Raw genomic sequence first — 24,958 nt, 5'->3', positions numbered from 1 at the left:
AAAAAAACCGAAAAAAAATTTGCAAAGAGAGGGATCGGTATGAATTTAGCGACTTTTTCTTATATAAGTCGCTAAAGTTATAGCGATTGTACTCAAGGAGCACAGCTAATAAAGTACCGATCGTATCATTTTTTTTTTTCTTTTTCCATTGAATAATTATAATAGAGTAAAATAGTAATCACAATGCAAAGTATCAACCTAACAACAAAAAGTGCTGACACATGGGGTCCTATTCATGGACCTAAATAAATAAATAAAAAAACTAAAAATTGGATTAATCTAATTGTTAGGACATAAAATTGGGAAAGGAATCCTTTCCGGATTTCTTCCACCAAATCCACCCAATCACCTAATTCGGACTCTTGAAATTTAGTCTAACGGCTAAAGTAGTTATAACTTTTAAAGGAGCCCCCTGTTTGTAGCCGTTAGATCAAATTTCAAGAGCCGAATTGATTTATTTAGTGGATTTGGTGGAAGGGATTTGTAGAGGATCTCTTTCCATAAAATTGGACTTATTTCAAGTTAGTTTATTTACACATAACATATTTGTAAGAAAGAAATTAATTTAAACCACATATTAATGAAACTTATTTTGTCAACTATAAAGACTGAAAAAACATTTTTGTCTTCTATCATAAAATAAAATTATGGACAATAAAGTAATTTGCACATACTAAATTTTACAGTTGTTTTTAAAAGTATCATCTATATGTAATCCTAACAAATCACCTACAAGAACTCCGGATTTTTATGGGTGGATTATTTTATGAAACTTCGAATTTCTATAACACTTATTTTCAAAACTTCAAGTTCGAGTTTAAGTACGAACTCTAGGTTCATGATACTTGCAAACAAATACAATATACATATGTAGTGAACAGGAATAGCTTCGGGACCTATGTGTGAAAAGAATGATTGACGACTTAAAATATAGGGTTGTCGTTCCTTAGCTCAGTGTCATGAGGGTGTTTAACAATGAGTTGTGGTTTAAATTTAACTGAAGGAGAGAGAGAGGGGTGCAGCTGCATAAAGAGAAAAGATAGGCTTGGGAATTACAGTGATGATATTTCTCCGTACGTTGTGCCTTTTTAAAAAAAAAAAATGGGTTACTTGCCTATAAGTAATACAAAGTTGTGCCTTTTTGTTTTTTGTAATTAATTCTTGAATTGTTTCTCACTAACATTAGTAGTTGTTGAGACTATAAATACTCAAATAAGGATTTCTGTTGTGAAATTGGTGTCAATGCCCACATAAAGAAAACAACCACATATGGCTAAGGGTGGAAAGTGGAAGAATAGAAGTCAAATTATATTGCTTAAATAGTAGAAGTTTGGTTCTTATTGGTTTGGTGTGTAAGCTTTTTACATGCATTAAAAGAGACGTATGCTTGTATCATATGGGCAGTACAAAAAGATAAAAAGCAGAAAGTAATAATCATGTTTTCCTCATTTGTCCCTCTCTACGTTCATTTCTCTTATCTGATACTAGTAAAGAAAATAAACAAAATAATACATGGCTCCTGTTTCACTTCAATCTCTAACAACTCTGATAATAACATGTTTCTAAATGCTCAAGGTAATCATTATCTTAAATTGGTCAAAGGTCCAAAAGACTCCAAAACAAATCTGTCGAACACTCTAATGCTTTAACACATTCAATCACATATATTAAACATTAGTCCGTTCTATCAACTATATTTTTCTCTCAAGTGAGGCATATATATATATATATATATGTATATATATATATATAAGATGGCCCTTTATAACCAAATATATCTCAGGATACTAAACCTAGTTAGAACATAACTAATTTTTTTTTTTTTAGTTTTACATATATTAAAATAAACGGTTAAATAGGTACCCGTTTATAATCGCGGGTTATACCCATAACCGTCCATTTATATTTCACGGGTAAACGGTTATATCCATAACCGTTTATTTATCTAAATGAAAACCTATAACCGTAACCGTCAAATTTAAATGGACGGATAACCGCGGTTACCCATAACCAATGGGTATTTGCCCATCCCTAACACTAACCTGTCATTCTGAGTATTACATATTCAGTGCTGTTGTATGATTGTATCTGTTCGTTGTTCAGGGAGTCTATACATCCCGAGTTTCACATGATTTTGTAGTCTATGTACCCTTTACATGTTTTGAACTGTAATCCCATCCACCCATTTAAATCGGATTGTATTTTTCTTTACATCATATGTTTGGGCTTGGATTATGAATTTTCTGATATTGGTTTCCACATTTCATTTATTTGAATAGGTTTACAATGCCCTCGGTGTCAGTTATGTCCGTGAGGGTAAACTTGCTAAGGGAATTACGCAGTTTGAAACTGCCGTGAAGCTTCAACCGGGCTACGTCACAGCTTGGAACAACCTAGGTGATGCTTACGAAAAGAGGAAAGACTTTAAGGCTGCACTGAACGCATTTGAAGAAGTACTACTGTTTGATCCGAATAACAAGGTAGCAATACCACGGCGGTAAGCTTTGATGGAACAAGTGAAAATGTACAGAGATGTTCCGGTAAAAACAAAGGAGAGATCATCTGACAGTGTGCGTTGACGAGGATACTATCAGCAGCAGCTTATGTAAGTTTTGCTTGGCATTCTCCGAAACATTCAATGGTTGTTGAGTTATCATTTCGTTTTTCCACGGTCCTAGATTTAGGCCTGCCTTCGATAGTCACATTTTGTATTCTCTAGCATCTAAGTCTGTAATTTGATTCGGAAAACTTGATTGTTGCTATCCATACATCTTTTTTTACCTTCTATACACTATTAATTTTTGTTTTTTGATTTTTTCAATTCATTCGACCCGATAGTCTAAAATTGCATTATTCAATACTATTTTTATCTGACGATCAGATAATAATTCTTGTGATACATGTATTTAATACAATTACCATCTGGCCGTCGATATAGTGACTGTCTTAAATATAGTAGCCAAATCCTAAAATCTTGAATATGCCCCACCAATTCGAAAGGTAAGATTGTAAACCTAAGGAGATTACCATATGGTAACGTAGTGGGAATAATCCGCTTTATAAAAGAGAACTAGTGGAGTTTTGCATTTTAATGAAATTTTCTTTATCACAAGGATAGCGATTTTAGTGAGTTAAATAGTTAATTATTAGAGAGAAAGAGAATCGATAAGAATCAAATATGTACCAGAATGTATAGATATGATTGTTTTCCATTATTTCAACATAAATTAGTCATCCTGAGGAGTAGACTGAAAAACACAATGTATTTCAATAAATTCATTTACATTCCAATTTTGTTCTAAACTTGTTTGGAATTTTCGGATTTCAATTTTTGGATGTCGAATTTGATTAAGGTGCTGCAAAGTCGAAAAATATTGGATTGGAAAGCTCAAATCAAAATTTTCAATTCAACTTGCCCCCCTTGTCGAAAACTATCTTCTTTTTTATGTGCTTTGAAACTTGAATAATCGCATATTGGCCCTCCAACTTGATTCTAATGTCAGATGGAAACCACTAATTTATGCAAATTTGACCACCAATTTTTATTTCCTGCACACATTCGTCCTTTCAAGTTTTCATGCAAATTGGAAAAAACAGACCGCAGTCTACATCTAGCTGGCCGAACAGAGCAGTCCCCATGAAGAGAATAGAAACCCAGAAAAAATCATACCTATTCACCGGTACGATCATCCAAACGATCATTTTGCCAGTTCGTTGCTACGAAACAACACATTCGCGTCCACTTGTTCCTCCCAATGTTCGTGGTGAGGTTTACGAGAAAGTTCTGCTTAAGAGCATCCCTTGTTCGAAAAAATATGCAGAACTCAGAGTAGTCAAGCACGTCCTCGTACGGAAGTTCAATATCATCACTGATGATGACGGGGATACAGTGGCTAGCAATAGCGTCAAAGAGGCGATTTGATGATGGGGTGTCACCGGCTATGTTGAGGCAGAATTTGGAGGTGTGCGTACCCTGGGAGGCCTTGTAGAAGATAGAATAACTCTTGCCGAACAAAGCCACCCTGAACATGTGGAACCGGAAAGTCAAGAGCCGTGAGTTAGGAATGAACGAACAACCTAGACCAAAACAGAAAACGAAAGACAGCGAAAGAAACAAGGCAAAAGTTGACAACATAAACAGTGAATGAACCAAAAATGGAAGCTTAAAAGAATGAGCAAACATTTTATGTTGCATTCTTTCGGCATAATGCATCTCCTTTTCCGTAGCAAACTATACGAACAAGTTAACATGTAACTCTCAAATCGTGAATCGCATCCACATGCACAGTAAAAATAAGAAATTTATACTTGAATCTATGCAACTATGATTGCTGTCTTGACCACTGCAACATATGCAGATCTAGAACTAGATATTATTGAATCTATGTAAAAGGAAATTTCTTTGGAGAGTATCTAGATTTAACCTTGATCTGTTCAGATTGGTAGTCAGAATTAACACAATTGTGAGGCACAGAAAAGGAAATAAGGAAGAAAAAAACATTAGCTTTCCTGTGACCATATGAGTATGAGCAGACAATTCTGAAGAAACAACCAACAAAAGTAAATAAAGGGGAGAGAATACGTACATCCTTTCGATATATCAAAAGTACAGCAAAGTTGGCCGACTATCAAAAGTAGACGAGTCATTCACATAGGATTTGATTACATGCTTGTAGGGGGCAATGACGTGTTTCTCAACATTTGCTACAATTATTATAACTTTTAGAGGGGCCTCCTATTTGTAACCGTTGGATAAAATTTCAACGGCCTGATAGACTTGGTCAGGAGCATCCTCACCTTTTGCTCAGGAGAGTATCCTGATCCGCATGTTTTGATATGGGTCTAATGTATTGCACAGTCATAGGTAGGGTCTAATAAGTAGAGCAATTAAAGTGTCCATAATTTGAAAACAAAATTGCACCGACTATTGTTGAATGTTATCATGACTCTTCCAAAATTAACATGGAACTTTAAGTTACACATTATTTCATAAAAAAACCCTCATCTTTTTAGTGTAAAATATATCGTTGTATTAAAAAAACAAAAAAAAAACAAAAAGAAAAAGCTACTCATCAAATCTCGTTGTTTCATCAAAAACTCTATCCGACTCCTGTTTTGTATTTTCCTCGCGATTCCTGCAGATTAAATCCAAATTTGAATTTGAATTCGCATGAAGCTATGAGAACTACAAGTAATTTTACATGTTTTCGTTGAGTCGTTTACAACAGTAAACTTCATTTTTGTTGGTATTTGTTACATGATTCTAGTGTACATGATTCACGAGCATTATACATTGATTGTCTTATGTAAGTAATTGCTCAAGAGGCTTTTGACATTGATTCTGTTAGCTTCGGGGGCTTTTAACATTACCAAGATGAAGGACTACATCTTACTGTTAGAATCATGTAAAATTACTTATTCCATCATGATAGGTAGTTTAGCTTGTACAAGTACTTATATGACATGTAGTTTAGACTGTAAAAATACTTATATGATAGGTAGTTTAGATTGTAAAAGATCAGCTGAAATCTGGGTTTTTGTTGACTAATAGGGTACCTGAGTTGAAAAAAAAATAATAATAATATAACTAATAGCAAGGCCCCCCAAGAGTTTATAGGCGTCCGAAATTTTGGAAAATGTCCTAAATTAATTTTAGGAAATATGTGATGCGAATAGAATGACTCTAACTTTGGCTTATATAGCACACATTTTTTTGTGAAAAAAAAATTAAAATTTTTAGCTTTAAGAAATATTTTGTGCTAGAGTTAAGGAAAATATTGCAAAACCTTTGGATGTGATCCTACCGATTATTAGGTCCTGAAACTATTTTTTATTGATTCTTAAAGTGAGAAAATAGAAAAATATCTTTAAATTTAGGTTTTAAATCTTTGATTACAAGTGTTTAAAAATGAATTATAATATATTTTGCACGGAACAAATATATTTTGAAAAACACGAATATGATAGTTTGTTGTTATGGTAAAAGAAATAAAAGAAACATTAACAAAATAAAAAATAAAAATAAAAAACTGAAAAAAAATTGAAAAGGGATGGATCGGTATGTATATAGCGACTGTTTTGGTTTCTAGTCGCTATTTTTATAGCGATAATTCTCAAGAAGAATACCTAGGAACGTACCGACCGTATCATTTTCTTTTTTTTTTTTCTTTTTCCATTGAATAGCTATAGTAGAGTAAAATAATAATCACAATGCAAAGTATCAACCTAACAACAAAAAGTGCTGACACATAGAGTCCTATTCATGGACCTAAATAAAAAAATAACTAAAAATTGGACTAATCTAATTGTTTGGCCATAAAATTAGGAAAGGGATCATTTGCAGATCTCTTTTATCAAATCCACAAAATCACCTAATTCGGACCCTTGAAATTTAGTCCAACGGCTAAAGTAGTTATAACTTTTAAAGGGCATGTTTGTAGCCGTTGGATCAAATTTCTAGGGCCTGTATTGATTGATTGGGTGGATTTGGTGGAAGGGATCCGGAGATGATCTCTTTCCATAAAATTGGACCTATTTCAAGTTAGTTTATTTACACATAACAAATTTGTAAGGAAGAAGTTAATTTAAACCACATATTAATAAAACTCTTTTTGTCAACTATAAGAGGGTGAAAAACATTTTTGTCTTCTATCACAAAATAAAATTATGGACAATAAAGTAATTTGCACAAACTAAATTTTACAGTTGTTTTTAAAAGCATCATCTACATGTAATCCTAACAAATCACCTACAAGAACTCCGGATTTTTACAAGTGTATTGTTTTATGAAACTTTGAATTTCTATGGCATTTATTTTCAAAACTTCAAGTTCGAGTTTAAGTACGAACTCTAGGTTCATGATACCTGTAAACAAACACAATATACATATGTAGTGAACGGGAATAGCTTTGGGACCTATCTGTGAAAAGAATAAGTGACGACCCAAAATATGGGGCTGTGGTGGCTTGCAGGCCCAAAAAAAAGTGGTTGTTGGGTTGCTAAGCAACAAATGAGAAGTAAATGGGTTAACAGATTATATACCCAATTATTAGGCTAAGAAGGAAAAGTGAAAAATAAGGCCTAACCCATTGGCTTGTTATTTCATGTGAGCCAAAAATAAAACAAGGCTCAAAAGAAAAAAAAAACAAGTGGGATGGTTTTGTGCATATGCCCAATTGGGTTGCGGGTCGACTGCAAGCAGCCCAGGTCCGTAAGAAAGGTGATGCAAAACGGTTTTGTTTTGGACCTTAGAGTTTTGGAGCAGGAATGACTTGGTGGCTCGGGCAGCTTAGGCTGTGGCTCCTATGCGTGTAGGGTTTGAAAAATCTCATTTTTTTTCTTCTCTTATTCATGCATATTCAATTTACCACAATTATAAGAACAATAAATTTAAGCTGAATCTATAATTTGAAAAAAAAAAAAAAAAAAGTAAAATTAGAGTTCATGCTTCATGGTGAATGTTTCATGCAATATTGCTGAAAAAATATCGGAATTGAAACCATGTTTTATAGATTACTTGGATTGCTTAATGAATATTGTGAATGGCTTTGTAGTAAACAAGCATTCAGTTCCTTAGCTCAGTGTCAGGAGTGTGTTTAACAATGTGTTGTGGCCTAAATTTAACTAAAGGAGAGAAAGAGGGGTGCAGCTGCATAAAGAGAAAAGATAGGCTTGGAAATTACTGTGATGATATTTCTCCGTACCTTGTGCCTTTTTAAAGAAAAATAATGGGGTTACTTGCCCTACAAGTAATACAAAGTTGTGCCTTTTTGTTTTTTGTAATTAATTATTGAATTGTTTCTCACTAACATTAGTAGTTGTTGAGATTATAAATACTCAAGTAATGATTTCTGTTGTGAAATTTGTGTGAATGCCCACATAAAGAAGACAACCATATATGGCTAAGGGTGAAAAGTGGAAGAATAGAAGTCAAAATTATATTGCTTAAACAGTAGAAGTTTGGTTTTTATTTTTTTGGTGTGTAAGCCTTTTAAATGCATTAAAAGAGACGTATGCTTGTATCGTATGGGTAGTACAAAAAGTATGAAAAGCATAAAGTAATAATCATGTTTTCCTCGTTTGTCCCTCTCTACGTTCATTTCTCTTATCTGATACTAGTGATAAAAATAAACAGAATAATACATGACTCCCGTTTCACTTCAATCTCTAACAACTTTGATAATATATATAGGTACGCATCATCTAATAATAACATGTTTTTAAATGCTAAAGGTAATCATTATCTTGAATTGGTCAAAACTCCAAAAAGACTGCAAAACAAAACCGTCGAACAATCTAAAGTTTTAGCACATTCAATCACATATATTCAACATTAGCCCGTTCTATCAACTATATTTTTCTTTCAAGTGAGACATAAATAAATAAATATATATATGTATATTATGGCCCTTTATGACCAAATATATCTCGGGATACTAAACCTAGTTAGAAACTAATTTTTTTTTGTTTTTTTTTTAAATTTTACATATATTAAAATAAACGGTTAAATGAGTACCCGTTTATAACCGCGGGTAATATCCATAACTGTCTATTTGAATTACACGGGTAAACGATTATACCCATAACCGTAACCGTCAAATTTAAATGAACGTATAACCGCAGTTACCCATATCCAATGGGTATTTGCCCATCCCTAGCACGAACTTGTCATTCTGAGCAATGCATATTCAGTGCTGTTGTATGATTGTATCTGTTCGTGTGTTCAGGGTGTCTACACATCCCGAGTTTCACATGATTTTGTAGTCTATGTACCCTTTACATGTTTTGAACTGTAATCCCATCCACCCATTTAAATCAGATTGTATTTTTCTTTACATCATATGTTTGGGCTTGGATTATGAATTTTCTGATATTGGTTTCCACATTTCATATATTTGAATAGGTTTACAATGCCCTCGGTGTCAATTATGTCCGTGAGGGTAAACTTGCTAAGGGAATTACGCAGTTTGAAACTGCCGTGAAGCTTTAACCGGGCTACGTCACAGCTTGGAACAACCTAGGTGATGCTTATGAAAAGAGGAAAGACTTTAAGGCTGCACTGAACGCATTTGAAGAAGTACTACTGTTTGATCCGAATAACAAGGTAGCAATACCACGGCGGGAAACTTTGATGGAACAAGTGAAAATGTACAGAGATGTTCCGGTAAAAACAAAGGAGAGATCATCTGACAGTATGCGTTGACGAGGATGCTATCAGCAGCTGCTTATGTAGGTTTTGCTTGACATTCTCCGAAACATTCATGGCCCGTTTACGTAATCGGAATTAAAATAAGAGAAATTGAATTGATGAGGAATTAAAATGAGGAGGAATCAGAATCGAATTCATATTGAAGCTGTTTACTTAAATATTCTAGAATCAGAATAAAAATAGCACTAAATTCATATAAGTTGTTTACTTATTCACTTGAATCGGAATGAAAATCAGTATGATTACTATAATGCCCTTCTTCAAAAAAAATTAAATTTGTATACAAATTTATTAGAAAATCTCTGCAAATCTCATCCTTCCCTGCTTCGGTGCTTCCCTTGGAAGTACCAGTGCTCTTCACTAGAGCCACAATTCTCTTTTCTTCCTCGAGGAGACCCGTGGTATCAATAATGCCCTTATTCAAACCCAGTTGAATAGAATACTCCTCTCTCCTTGCAATTTTTCATATCCTTTATCCCTGTCCTCACCTCCATCTTCCCCACTCACCCTACCCCATAGCCACCACCTCTTCTCCCTGCAAAGTATTTCATAATTTTTTTGGGTTTTTGAGTGATTGCTTCCCCGCATTTGTGGGTTTCGGTCTAGTTTGAATTGTTTCTTTTCAGGATTTGGGTGATTGATTTTTGAATCCGGTTTCAGGATACGTGGATGGGGTTCTTGAGCTGGCGGGTTGGGTAGTGAAGGTCGCACCAGGAGGTGGAACCGGAAGGTGAGGTGTGCCGCATGAAGCAGAGTGCGCAAGGAGGGTGGGGAGCGGTGAGTTGAGTGGTAGACTTGAAATTATAAAAATAATCAGAAGGCATAATAGGCAGGAAAAATGCATTCCCATTACCTCAATCTCTCGGAACTCAAATACCACATCCATATAGGGATTTCAATTCCTCCAATTTGGGGAGTTGGATTCCCTCTTTTGTGTGAGCCCCCCATACTTTTGATTTCTTCAACATTAGTAAATGATTCAATACTCCGTAATTGGAATTCAACTCCTTGTTTTGATTCCGATTACGGGCACGTAAACACGCTATCAATGGTTGTTGAGTTATCATTTCGTTTTTTCCACGGTCCAAGATTTAGGCCTGCCTTCGATAGTCACATTTTGTATTTTCTAGCATCTAAGTCTGCAATTTGATTCGGAAAACTTGATTGTTGCTATCCATACACCCTTTTTTACCTTCTATACAGCATTAATTTTTTTTTATTTATATTTTTTCAATTCATTCGACCTGACGGCCTAAAATTGCATATATTTAATACAATCTCTATCTAATGATCAGATAATAATTCCTGTAATACATGTATTTAATACAATCACCATCTGCCGTTGATATAGTGATTTCTTAAATACAGAAGCCAAATCCTAAAATCTTGAATATGCCCCACCAATTTGAAGGGTCAAGATTGTAAACCTAAGGAGATTACCATATAGTACCGTAGTTGCAATAATCCGCTTTGTAAGAGAGAACTAGTGGAGTTACTCTTTTAATGAAATTTTCTTTATCACAAGGATATCGTTTTTAGTGGGTTAAATAGTTAGTTATTACGGAGAAGGAGAATCAATAAGAATCAAATCCGCACAAGAATACATAGACATGATTGTTTTCCATTATTTCAACATAAATTAGTCATCCTAAGGAGTTTCGACGGGAAAACACAATGTATTTCAATATATTCAGATACATTCCAATTTCGTTCTAAACTTGTTTGGAATTTTCGGATTTCAATTTTTGGATGTCGAATTTGATTTGAGGTGCTACAAAGTTGAAAAATATTGGATTGGAAAGCTCAAATCAAAATTTTCAATCCAACTTGCCCCCCTTGTCGAAAACTGTCTTCTTTTTTAAGTGCTTTCAAACTTGAATTATCGCATATTGGCCCTCCAACTTGATTGTAATGTGAGATTGAAACCACTAATTTATGTAAATTTGACCACCAATTTTTATTTCCTGCACACATTCGTCCTTTCAAGTTTTCATGCAAATTGGAAAAAACAGACCACGGTCTATATCTAGTTGGCCAAACAGAACAGTCCCTATGAAGGGAATAGAAACCCAGAAAAATCATACATATTGACAAGAAATGCAAGCCTATTCACCAGTACGATCATCCAAACGATCATTTTGCCAGTTCGTTGCTACGAAACAACACAACGACAAGGACGAAATGCGTGTAAGAATGTCGGATGCAAGTGACCAGATAAAAATATTATGAGTTTACAGATGACAACCTTTTCTTTAGAAATGAAATATGACTACCAACTGAATTCTATCCTGAGTAGGAGTGAAGAACGAATCGGTTTCGATGGCGTAGAGCTAACTTATCCAATTTAATTTTCTAATGTTCGAGCAAATGAAGATGTTTGCACAATGTTGTGTCTTGTAGTTTAGTCCTGTGTGGTTGTTAATAGGTCAGAAAATCTGCAGAGACAGACAGTGTTAATTCCCCCGTCTTACCAAAAGTTACTTGGTGATGGTATCCTGCTTAACCCCGTCTCCTTCCGAGAAACTGTTCGAGAGAATCGTCTAGACTTGTGTAACTTCATTCTGATAGCCGGAACTCTGCGAGCAACTGCTTGCCATATCATCTGGACAGCATCGCCCTCCCTTGACGGAAACTGAAACTCATAGAATTTCTGAACCTCCTGCAACTTCTTCCACATTCGCGTCCACTCGTCCCTCCCAATGTTCCTGGTGAGGTTTACGAGAAAGTTCTGCTTAAGAGCATCCCTTGTTCAAACAAATATGCAGAACTCAGAGTAGTCAAGCACGTCCTCGTACGGAAGTTCAATATCATCACTGATGATGACGGGGACACAGTGGCTAGCAATAGCGTCAAAGTGGCGATTTGATGATGGGGTGTCACCGGCTATGTTGAGGCAGAATTTGGAGGTGCGCGTACCCTGGAAGGCCTTGTAGAAGATAGAATAACTCTTGCCGAACAAAGCCACCCTGAACATGTGGAACCGGAAAGTCAACAGCCGTGAGTTAGGAATGAACAAACAACCTAGACCAAAACAGAAAATGAAAGACAGAAAGAAACAAGGCAAAAGTTGACAACATAAACAGTGAATGAACCCAAAAAGGAAGCTTAAAAGAATGAGCAAACATTTTATGCTGCATTCTTTCTGCATAAGGCATCTCCTTTACCGTAGCAAACTATACGAACAAGTTAACATGTAACTCTCAAATCCTGAATCGCCTCCGCTATGTATGCCATATCTGGAGCCCGCATGAACAGTAAAAATAAGAACTTAATACTTGAATCTATGCAAACTAAGATTGCTGTCTTTACCACTGCAACATATGCAGATCTAGAACTAGATATTATTGAATCTATGTAAAAGGAAATTTCTTTGGAGAGTAACTAGATTTAACCTTGATCTGTTCAGATTGGTAGTCAGCATTAACACAATTGTGAGGCACATAAAAGGAAATAAGGAGGAAAAAACATTAGCTTTCTGTGACTATGAGTATGAGCAGACAATTCTGAAGAAACAACCAACAAAAGTAAATAAAGGGGAGAATACGTACATCCATTCGATATATTGCGCCTTGGAAGTACAGCAAAGTTGGCCGACTGTCAAAAGTAGACGAGTCATTCACATAGGATTTGATTACATGCTTGTAGGGGACAATGACGTCTTTCTCAACATTTGCTACAATTATTATAACTTTTAGAGGGACCCTTGTCTGTCGCCGTTGGATAAAATTTCAATGGTCCGATGGGCTTGATCAGGAGAATCTTCATCCTTTGCTCAGGAGAGGATCCTAATCCGCATGTTTTGATATAGGTCTAATGTATTGCACAGTCATAGGTAGGGTTTAATAAGTAGAGCAATTAAAGTGTCCATAATTTGAAAACAAAATTGCAGCGACTGTCGTTGAATGTTTATCATGACTCTTCCAAAATTAACATGGAACTTTAAGTTACACATCAAATTTCATCATTTTATAAAAAACTCTCATCTTTTTTATTGTAAAATATATCGTTGTATTAAATAATAATAATAATAATAATAATAATAATAATAAAAGCTACTCATCAAATCTTGTCGTTTCATAAAAAACTTTATCCGACTCCTGTTTTGAATTTTCCTCACGATTCCTGTAGATTAGTATCCAAATTTGAATTTGAATTCGCATGAAGCTATGAGAACTACAAATAATTTTACATGTTTTCGTTAAGTCGTTTACAACAGTAAGCTTCATTTTTGCTGGTATTTGTTACATGATTCGCGAGCATTATACATTGATTATCTTATGTAAGTAATTGCACAAGAGGCTTTTGACATTGATTGTGTTAGCTTCGGGGGCTTTTAACATTACCAATATGGAGGACCACATCTTACTGTTAGAATCATGTAAAATTACTTATTCCACCATGATAGGTAGTTACAATATGATAGATATTTTAGCTTGTACAAATACTTATATGGCAGGTAGTTCAAATTGTAAAAGTACTTATAATAGGTAGTTTAGATTATAAAAAATCAGTTGAAATCTAAGTTTATGCCGACTAATATTATAATATGATAGGTAGTTTAGCTTGTACAAGTATTTATATGACATGCAGTTTAGAGTGTAAAAATACTTATATGATAGATAGTTTAGCTTGTACAAGTACTTATATGACATGCAGTTTAGAGTGTAAAAATACTTATATGATAGGTAGTTTAGATTATAAAAAATCTGCTGAAATTTGGGTTTATGCTGACTAATAGGGTACCTAAGTTGAAAAAAAAAAAAAAATAATATAACTGATAGCGAGGCCCCCCAAGAGATTTATAGGTGTCCGAAATTTTGGAAATGTCTTAAATTAATTTTAGAAAATATGTGGTGCGAATAGAATGACTCTAAATTTTGTAGCACACAGTTTTTTGTGAAAAAAAAAAATTTGAAATTTTTAGCTTTAAGAAATATTTTGTGCTGGAGTTAAGGAAAATATTGCAAAACCTTTGGATGTGATCCTACCGATTATTAGATCATGAAACTATTTTTTATTAATTCTTAAAGTGAGAAAATAGAAAAATATCTTTATATTTAGGTTTTAATCATTGATTACAAGTGTTTAAAAATGAATTATAATATATTTTTCACAGAAAAAAATATATTTTGAAAAACACGAATATGATAGTTTGTTGTTATGGTAAGAGAAATAAAAGAAACATTAACAAAATAAAAATTAAAAATAAAATTGAAAAAAAAATTGCAAAGGGAGGGATCGGTACGAAGCTAGCGACTTTTAAAGAATTTTATTGCTAGCTTTTTAGCGATTATTCTTAAGAAGTATACTTAGCAAAGTACCGATCGTATCATTTTCTTTTTTTCTTTTCTTTTTTTTCTTTTTCCATTGAATAGCTATAGTGGAGTAAAATAGTAATCACAATGCAAAGTATCAACCTAACAACAAAAAGGGCTGACACATAGAGTCCTATTCATGGTCCTAAATAAAAAAAATAACTAAAAATTGGACTAATCATTAGGCCATAAAATTGGGAAAGGGATCCTTTCCGGATCTCTTCCACCAAATCATCCTAATTCGGACCCTTGAAATTTAGTCCAACGGCTAAAGTAGTTATAACTTTTAAAGGGGCCCCTTGTTTGTAGCCGTTGGATCAAATTTCAAAGGTCTGTATTAATTGATTGGGTGGATTTGGTGGAAGGGATCCGGAGAGGATCTGTTTCCATAAAATTGGACCTATTTCAAGTTAGTTTATTTGCACATAACAGATTTGTAAGGAAGAAGTTAATTTAATCCACATATTAATAAAACTCTTTTTGTCAACTATAAGAGGGTGAAAAAACATTTTTGTTTCTATCACAAAATAAAATTATGGACAATAAAATAATTTGCACGAACTAAATTTTATAGTTGTTTTTAAAAGCATCATCTACATGTAATCCTAACAAATCACCTACAAGAACTCCGGATTTTTATGGGTGTATTGTTTTACACCCCCTTTTACCTTCTATACACCATTAATTTTTGTTTTTTGGTTTTTTCATTTTCAACTTGATGGTCTAAATTGCATGTATTTAATACAATCTCTATCTGACGATCAGTAATAATTCCTATAATACATGTATTTAATACAATCACCATCTAACCGTCGATATAGTGATTGTCTTAAATACAGGAGCTAAATCCTAAAATCTTGAATATGCCCCACCAATTCGAAAGGTAAGATTGTAAACCTAGGAGATTACCATATACTAACGTAGTGGCAATAATCCGCTATATAATAGAAAACTAGTGGAGTTTTGGTTTTAATGAAATTTTCTTTATGACAAGGATAGCGTTTTTAGTGTGTTAAATAATTAATTATTAAGGAGAAAGAATCGGTAAGAATTAAATTTGCGCCAGAATGCATAGACATGATTGTTTTCTATGATTTCAACATAAATTAGTCATCCTAAGGAGTTTAGACTGGAAAACACAATATATTTCAATAAATTCAGATACATTCCAATTTCGTTCTAAACTTGTTTGGAAATTTCGGATTTCAATTTTTGAACGTCGAATTTGATTAAGGTGCTACAAAGTCGAAAAATATTGGATTGGAAAGCTCAAATCAAAAATTCCAATTCAACTTGCCCCCCTTGTCGAAAACTATCTTCTTTTTTAAGTGCTTTCAAACTTGAATAATCGCATATTGGCCCTCCAACTTGATTGTAATGTCAGATTGAAACAACTAATTTATGTAAATTTAACCACCAATTTTTATTTCCTGCACACATTCGTCCTTTCAAGTTTTCATGCAAATTGGAAAAAACAGACCACAGTCTACATCTAGTTGGCCAAACAGAGCAGTCCCCATGAGGGGAATAGAAACCCAGAAAAATCGTACATATTGACAAGAAATGCAAGCCTATTCACCGGTACGATCATCCAAACGATCATTTTGCCAGTTCGTTGCTACGAAACAACACAACGACAAGGACAAAATGCGTGTAAGAATGTCGGATGCAAGTGACCAGATAAAAATATTATGAGTTTACAGATGACAACCTTTTCTTTAGAAATGAAATATGACTACCATCTGAATTCTATCCTGAGTAGGAGCGAAGAACGAATCGGTTTTGAAGGCGTAGAGCTAACTTATCCAATTTAATTTTCTAATGTTGGAGCAAATGAAGATGTTTGCACAATGTTGTTTCTTGTAGTTTAGTCCTGTGTGGTTGTTAATAGTCAGAAAATCTGCAGAGACAGTGTTAATTCCCCCGTCTTACCAAAAGTTACTTGGTGATGGTATCCTGCTTAACCCCGTCTCCTTCCGAGAAACTGTTCGAGAGAATCGTCTAGACTTGTATAACTTCATTCTGATAGCCGGAACTCTGCGAGCAACTGCTTGCCATATCATCTGGACAGCATCGCCCTCCCTTGACGGAAACTGAAACTCATAGAATTTCTGAACCTCCTGCAACTTCTTCCACATTCGCGTCCACTCGTCCCTCCCAATGTTCCTGGTGAGGTTTACGAGAAAGTTCTGCTTAAGAGCGTCCCTTGTTCGAACAAATATGCAGAACTCAGAGTAGTCAAGCACGTCCTCGTACGGAAGTTCAATATCATCACTGATGATGACGGGGACACAGTGGCTAGCAATAGCGTCAAAGAGGCGATTTGATGATGGGGTGTCACCGGCTATGTTGAGGCAGAATTTGGAGGTGTGCATACCCTGGGAGGCCTTGTTGATTCCATCTTTTTGAACACTCCCAAATGTGAAATGAACATCTTTTTCATCTTGTAGAAGATAGAATAACTCTTGCCGAACAAAGCCACCCTGAACATGTGGAACCGGAAAGTCAAGAGCCATGAGTTAGGAATGAACAAGCAACCTAGACCAAAGCAGAAAACGAAAGACAGAGAAAGAAACAAGGCAAAATTGACAACATAAACAGTGAATGAACCAAAAAAGGAAGCTTAAAAGGATGAGCAAACATATTATGTTGCATTCTTTCGGCATAATGCATCTCCTTTTCCGTAGCAAACTATACGAACAAGTTAACACGTAACTCTGAAATCCTGAATCACCTCCGATATGTACACCATATCTGGAGCCCTCGTCAACAGTAAAAACAATAAATTTATACTTGAACCTATGCAACTAAGATTGTTGTCTTGACCACTGCAACATATGCAGATTTAGAATCAGATATTATTGATTTTACATCGAAACGATCTATGTAAAAGGAAAGTAAGGAAGCAAAAACATTAGCTTTCCTATGACTATGAGTATGAGCAGACAATTCTGAAGAAACAACCAACAAAAGTAAATAAAGGGGAGAGAATACGTACATCCTTTCGATATATCGGCGCCTTGGAAGTACAGCAAAGTTGGCCGACTATCAAAAGTAGACGAGTCATTCACATAGGATTTGATTACATGCTTGTAGGGAGCAATGACATCTTTCTCCACATTTGCTACGCTTGGAGGATACCTCCCAAAGTCCGAAAGTATGAATGTTGCAGGCCATAGACTCATCCTCGCGTCTAAAAGGCTATTTGGATGGTGAGCCACAATTAAGTGGTCTCTTCCCCCTGATCTCTTCCATTCCTTTTGAGCAGTCACATACTTCACCAATTTATCTTGCAGCACCTTATTATTGCTTTTCTTCTGGTGCGGGTTTCTCTTGGAGAATCGGTTATAGCTCAAGGAAGAAAAGAACGGTATAAAAATAATGTCAGCTTCGCTAGCATTGCGCACTCTCATTGCAGCACGAGCATTTGGTGGGTTGGGAAGTTCCGAAGCAAGGAGGTCCAGTGTCAGCCAATATTCTATACTGTGTTGCAAATTCAACCCGCCGGGATAAGCAGGTATTTTAGTATGAAAATCTGGCCAAACGCCACGCCCTTGGGGTTTCCAATTCAAGAGTCCGAAATGAAATTCGGGGGGTAAATCATACATGAACACCTTGAGAACTACTTTCTCATTCGTGTTACATCTGACACCATTGTTAGCTTGGGACGCTTCTTTTTCTTGGGATGAAGATGATGGCTTTTTCTTCTTCCTCATTATCCACAAGGATTGCTCGATTCCCAGTTGAGGGTTCAACATCTTTTTGACTCTCACTTCCAGAACTCCTACTGTCCATCACGGCATTAAACTTGGAATTGGGCTAACAATTTATGGTCAATGAAGCGAGGACTGCCCGTCGAACGCAACACAAAGAACCAAGATAATATGAAGAGTGTTGATGTAACTATAAACAAAAAGAACAAAGATTTTCGAGTAATGACAGCGAGGGACGAAACATTCCTTTCGGCCATTGTAATTCCCATCCCAAAGGATTCAAAGAATCATGATACTCAATACCCGAAAAATCGAAAACCATGAAAACCAACGAGAATTAGACTAAATGATCGATGAAACACATCACGGAATAACAAAAAACCGATGCATTAAGCCGAAAGAATCTAAACACTGATCGGAACAGATTTCCATCAATCATTTCCCAGCACCATCACAAAAATGCAGAAACTTTCAACACCCAGAAGAGAGAAGAAACGCTAAGATTGGTAATCCAATGCAAAATATAGATTGAAGATAGTGAAACTAACCCATGAAAACAGATCTCATTACGCTCTCACACCATTGTTTTCTCTCTCCAATTCGCTACACTGGCTACGATTGAAGAACAAGAACAATAAAGAGAGAAAATCAGCTGAGAAAAAGAAAACCCAAATGAAATCAGATGAGAAAAAACAGAAAACCCAGGTGAAATCCAATCAAATGTGATCAAACCCGCCAGAGGAAAGCAACCCAGAATCTAGCTGAAGCAGAAGAAGAGAAAACAGAGAGAAATCCAATGTGGGTGTGTTGATTTGGTAAGGAAGAAAATGGCGTGGATTTCGTACCGTGGATGAAAACCAATCGCCACGGTTGGTATTTTTGTTGAGTAGGTGACGAATTTGCCAGCTGAGAATTCGAGTTTTTATCTCAGAAGCAAAGGAGTGGGAAGAAGGAAGCGTTGGAATAGGGTCCTATCTGTTGAAGCGGGCTCATCTGTTCTCGCAATTTCAATGGACTTTCCATAATTTCTAATTTCTTTGTTTTAATTTTTGTATTTTGTTTTATAAAAAGTATTGTTATTGCTGCTTAAGTTTAACTCAACCATAATTATGCTAATTATGGCAAATAAACAAATACTCTATTTATCAAGACACGTTATTTTGGAGGAAACTTCTGATTTCGACTTTTGGATAACGATCGATATATTTGATATTTTATTTTCGAAAAGACTTCATTTTTAGTGTAATTTTTCTTCTCAATACATCATATAGATAAGCAAAACAATACTAGCGTGAGATTCTTACCAATTCAAAGTTAAGCAAAACAAAGAGAAATTCAATGTAAATGTGTCACATTGTACACTAACGGAATGTTCATACTAATGCTCAATCAGCTTATTAAAAAGTAATATACAATGTGTTACGATAACGTGACAAATCAACAGTGTAACCTCTCTATCCCCCTTGATTACTTGTTTTATTTTTATTTTTATTTTTTAGAATATTAGATGATTTACTAACTCGATCGGGTTGTTAATTAAAAATAGTGGAGTGTACTTAATCTTTGATCCAAATATTATTTGAAAAATAAAATAAAATAATCATATTTGTTAACAACTCTCTTCACAATCAACAACTACGCACTGGTTGTTCTACTTTTTTAACATAAAAAACAGCCACGAATTGATGGATCTCCTTGAAAATAGTGGACATTTTGAGTCAAACTATGCAATCTGCACGTTGATGCTCAATTGGGATCTACAAATGCAACTAATGCAAATAAAAATATTTTCTTAGTTGGGAGAGTAATTTATGTAGAAGAGATTTTTCAGTACGTTAAAAACATCATTCGGTATATTAAGTGGTATAATATAATTAGTTGAAAAAAAATTCAAGTGACCAACTATTTTTATTATGATACCTAATGTACGAGCCAATGTTCTCAGCACATTAAAACAATTCTCCTTACGTGGAATAAATTTATCGTCGCATTATTCATTTCTTATGGCACTGTAATATGAGACTGAAATATTGCAACAGAAATTTGTTCAATGTAAATCATTTTCAGCCTGTTGGAACGGGTATATGACTTGGTCTTGCCTTTTTTTTTTTTTTTTATTTGACCTAGTTAGCAACGGTCCCTTCCACCTTATTGATTTTTATTTTGATTTTGTCGAGGCATGGAGAGACTTTGTCAAGTGACATGTTGTCTCTCACCTTCCTTGCCACATATAACATGACGATGATAAACTAAATCAATGACGATAAAATTAGTTTGCTTGGCTATGATTTAGGCAAGGTTTTAAAAAACACTAGGCGTTAGTCGGACGGTGGGCTAAAGCCTAGCTCCTAGCGGTTAGGCGGGCGTCTAGACGAATTTAGATTAATTTTTTGTATATCTTGTAAATAAGTGCATATTGTCACTTACAAAAAATTGTACTTGTATGAAATCCATGGATAAGATAATAAAATAATGATAAAATGCAAAAAGAGTATACAACAAGTCCAAAATTTAAAAACACATTAAGCATATATGTCATATAACCACAGTGAGGAGTATTGTAGGATGACACATGTATAACAAGTTCACAATTTTAAACCACTTAGACTTAGATAGGATTTTTTTAATTTCATTTAAAAAAAAAAAAAAAAACCGCCTAGCTTCGCCTAGAGCCCATCTAATTTTTCCCACCGATTTGCAAGAAAACGCCTCGGCTCACCGCCGCCTAAGCCGCTTTTTAGAACATTGGACTTAGGAGAGAAAAGTGTATTAATAGCAGTATGATTTACTAGTAGAGAAATGCTAAGGAAACTTCCTATGTATTCTCTGTCATCTCACAATTTAACATTAATTTCCACATCAACCTTGCAAAATATTGTGCTAAAAATATGAGATGACAGAGATTTCAAAAAAAGTCACACTTTTGAGAATCTCTTTAACAAGAGGTGTTTGGTTCAACTCACATTAATATAACAATTACCACACACATTTTTAACCATTTATGAATTTCGGCAAAAATTAGACTGTTTACGAGAAGATTTGGAGTTGTTAGGTCGTCATCACTGGTGTGTTCAATCGAGATTTGTGCTCAGAGTTGCTTATATTTGTAGTAAAGTGAATTTATTCCTAGGATTAATCCAAAATTCCGATCCCAAACCATCAGAAACAAGATCCAACATCCCTTCTTGAACCAAAGGAGTCCCCTTTAACAATTACAATTGCCATGTAAAAAGTTCCATCCGACTTTTAAAGCAAAGAATGTGCCAAATTCACTTGTTCCAATGAATGGAAGTCCTTCGCTCGACCCGCGAAACCTCTGATTACAGCGTTTGTAGAAGACCGTGCAGAACGATCAGAACTGGAACTGCATCTCCGGTGCATATCCAAGTGCTTCAAGGTGACCAGCCATGGCCTTGTTCATCGGGGGCGGACCACACCTCAGAATCTGCAGATTTCAAGGACAACGTCAGCACTTCGCTTATAACAATATGCTAGTGACTTTTCATATCTAACAACGCGATAATGGAAACGCGTGTTTGCAAGGTTTTAGATTCACTTACCTGAATATCATGCGCCGGGGCTGGCAAGTGCTCTTGAATCATTTCCTTTGAGACAAAGCCAACACCACCATCCCATACTTCCGGAGGCTGTGAAGTAACCGTTTTCAGAGGCAGTGAAAAAAAAACATAAAGGTCGTCAGTCATGGCATACAACATAAGGATTAGGAGTCAACACTAACAAAAAAGAGACGGAATATCATTCACAGTAACGAAATAATAGCATTGAAGCAGAAGATGGCAACTTCACGCTCCATGAGGAGAACTTTGTAGTAGTATTTGAGTAGAGTATGTATTTCTAAATATAAATCTTGAACCACTAGAAGTTGGAATATCATTCACGGTAAGCTGAAGACCATCCTTCTCAAAACACAGAGAGGTAAAAATAGAAACGGAATTCATGGCATTTTAATTTATTTTGGCTTGATAGCGAACTCTGGTAGCAAACTACAGGATAAAACTCAAAAGTTTTTTCAAAAACACCAGGACAAAGCAACGGGAAGAAAAAGAGTTTTAGAAAATACTGCATGAGAAAGGCAGCTAACCTGATTCAAGACGTAGTAAATCTTGAAGCGATCAGGGTAGTTCCTAGCAAGGCCATCCAGCTCTTCCTGCAAACAAACAGAAGGAATTCCAATTACATGACTGCAATTCTCAAGTACTACAATTCCTACTTCCCAGTTCAATGTCAAAGCCGAAAACAAATAACATCTTCCTAGACTATATACAGACCGAGCATGTAATTCACTGCACATTCAAAAAGGCAGGTTATCTAAGTGGGAATTGTATAGCCAACTAAGAAATATCAAATTAAACTGCATTAGTAGACCCATCCTGCTAACATTTTATACTGACCCAATGTGTTGGTTCCTTGGTGAAGGAATGGGCCAAACCAGTGGTAGTGTAAATTATCAAATAAACATAAGAAGTAGACAATGCAAAGATGATACGAAACACGATACATGATACAAAGGGGAGAGCAGGATACCTTTACGAGAATGTCCTCATATGTCACATTGGCATAGATCAAGTGCACCTTCGTTTTGTCTTTCGGGTTTTCTAATATTGCCCTCGCAACCTACAGTGGACGCAGATAAGGTGAGAATATTCTCCAAGACTAGAGCAACGAAAGAACAAATTGTACTCTTATGTGGTAAAACATACATACCTGGAACATTGGCGTGATTCCAGACCCTCCAGCAAGCATCCCAAATGCTCTAACTTGGCCAGGTTGATACTTGAAACGCCCCTGGTAACCATAAAATTTCAGAGATCAACTTTAGCATGTAGGATTTATATGATTTAATTGCCAAACACATTTGAATAGCAAATAAAACGTGTACCTTCGGTCCCTTAACAGCAAGATGATCTCCAACACGCATCTCTCGGAAATGATGTGACATTCTTCCTTGAGGATACATCTGATGCAAAGAAATATCCAATACATGATACCTTTTAAAAATAACTACATGTACATTTTTCTCTGTTTCCATTTTTCAACAAAGTGAAGGTACAAGTGAATCTCCCTACAAGTTAATAGATAAATACCTTTATAACCAATTCAAAATATCCAACATCAGAATCCAATGTAGTTGGGGTATATGGTTTGATAATCTCTTCTCCTTGTGCATCCTTGCCCCTATTCGACAAAGTATATCACATAAGAAGCTACAACGATACAATCAAGACAAAAATCATCCAAACTTCCTCTTTATCGATCAGAATTTCCAACAAACATTCAGTGAATCAACCATCATGAATCAATCGTACCTGCAACTTATGTGCTGTCCAATTGGAAGGCCTAAAACTGCTGTAGGTGTTGGAAGTTCAAATTTAAACTTTGCCACATTGTGGCTCAGCTGCGTGCGCTTGACAAGTTTGAAGTCCTTGAAATTCTCCGGATCTAAGTAGCCTGTAAACATACACAATGATGTCAGGCATTTTACACATTTTAATGGTCAATGTTTAGAAAAAGGCCACACACACAATGAGTCCACCCAGTTTTGTATACCTTACATTGTTAACACACAAAACTGAAGGAAACTTGAGTAGAAGCTGCCATTTGACTACCGAGAAGGGCAAAAAGCAAAAACAAGAAGGACTAGAAGTAAAATGGTCAAATCTAGGATTTCTTCAAACTACACAAAACAGATATTAAAGATAACACATTTTCAAACTCTTCAAATAGATATACAAAACGTTTAAAATAGTCCTGCTTTTCGATGTTTGATTCGTATATTTACAAAAGGATGAAGAAAGGAAAAAGAAGAATTTGAAGATTAAGGCTTTGGTCCACCATTGTCTTCCAGAAAGTGATCCTCTTACTTTTTAAGCCATTCTACTGGATAACATATAACCCTTTTCCTTAAAATCAAGCATCAAACTTTTTTGGATACAACAATGTTCTACTTTAGCGGAAATTTTGGCTAAGCCACACAATGAGCATGCATTAATAATAATAATTAAGTATCGAACTGAACTTAAAACCTCTACTTACAGGTGACGAGAAATACTGCACTGTAGTACTAGTGACAGTGGCAAAAATCAAGCATCAATCTTAATCGAAATATGATTACCCAATGATCATTACAACTCAAACAAATATCACAAAAGAGTACATCACAAAGCACCAAACTTTTCCTACTCCTCCAAATCCATCCAGGACAAAAATCACAGAAAAATAATACATATTCATAACCCAACACTAAACACTCGAATGATCAACCATAAGTATGATCAAAGCTATGGAAACCACCAACTAATCACAAAAAATTGAAAGGAAAACAAAAGGGGCAATTAAAATAAATAAAAAAACAAACCTTTGGGCTTCTTGGAGGAGAAGAGATAAGCAACAGCCGCAATAACAACAACAGCCACAGCTACACCCACAAGGATCTGGGGATCCAGTGACTCTAAGAAATCCATATTACTTGTGGGTTTTTGGCAAAAAAATGATCTTGCTTCTTGATTTTATCAAAAGATATCAACCATATATAGTACAGTGTATGAAGAGCAGTGAGAGAGTTGGAGGTGATAGGGTGGTAGGTGAAATCGTTGATGGTGGGCTGACGGATCCGGTCTTTGGTACACCAAACGATGCTGACCCACAGTTGCAGGCGCCCATAGAAACGATACGTAACCCGGGACCGTTCTCAAAACAACGTT

The 24,958-nt window shown here is 35.3% G+C and overlaps 1 protein-coding gene and 2 pseudogenes across 1 annotated transcript; all 3 read right to left on the bottom strand.

Annotated features, from left to right (window-relative positions):
* Positions 1-11,660: 11,660 nt before the first annotated feature.
* Positions 11,661-12,442, bottom strand: LOC125473583 (annotated as a pseudogene).
* Positions 12,443-15,927: 3,485 nt separating this feature from the next.
* On the bottom strand, positions 15,928-19,229 carry LOC103944340 (annotated as a pseudogene).
* A 2,110-nt stretch (positions 19,230-21,339) lies between these two features.
* On the bottom strand, positions 21,340-24,935 carry LOC103944343 (NADH--cytochrome b5 reductase 1). The gene is made up of 9 exons (XM_009354781.2): positions 24,613-24,935; positions 23,564-23,705; positions 23,342-23,432; positions 23,137-23,214; positions 22,962-23,042; positions 22,782-22,871; positions 22,339-22,404; positions 21,797-21,883; positions 21,340-21,681 (listed from the first exon to the last, which is right to left on the bottom strand). The coding sequence occupies exons 1-9, from the start codon at positions 24,716-24,718 to the stop codon at positions 21,589-21,591; spliced, it is 834 nt and encodes a 277-aa protein (XP_009353056.2). The 5' UTR covers positions 24,719-24,935; the 3' UTR covers positions 21,340-21,588.
* Positions 24,936-24,958: the final 23 nt, after the last annotated feature.

Source organism: the organism of the source record quoted next, unplaced genomic scaffold (genome assembly GCF_019419815.1).
Source record: "Pyrus x bretschneideri cultivar Hongxiangsu unplaced genomic scaffold, Pyrus_bretschneideri_v1 Contig9, whole genome shotgun sequence".
NCBI lineage: Eukaryota > Viridiplantae > Streptophyta > Magnoliopsida > Rosales > Rosaceae > Pyrus > Pyrus x bretschneideri.
This window is presented reverse-complemented; position numbering and strand designations above follow the sequence as displayed.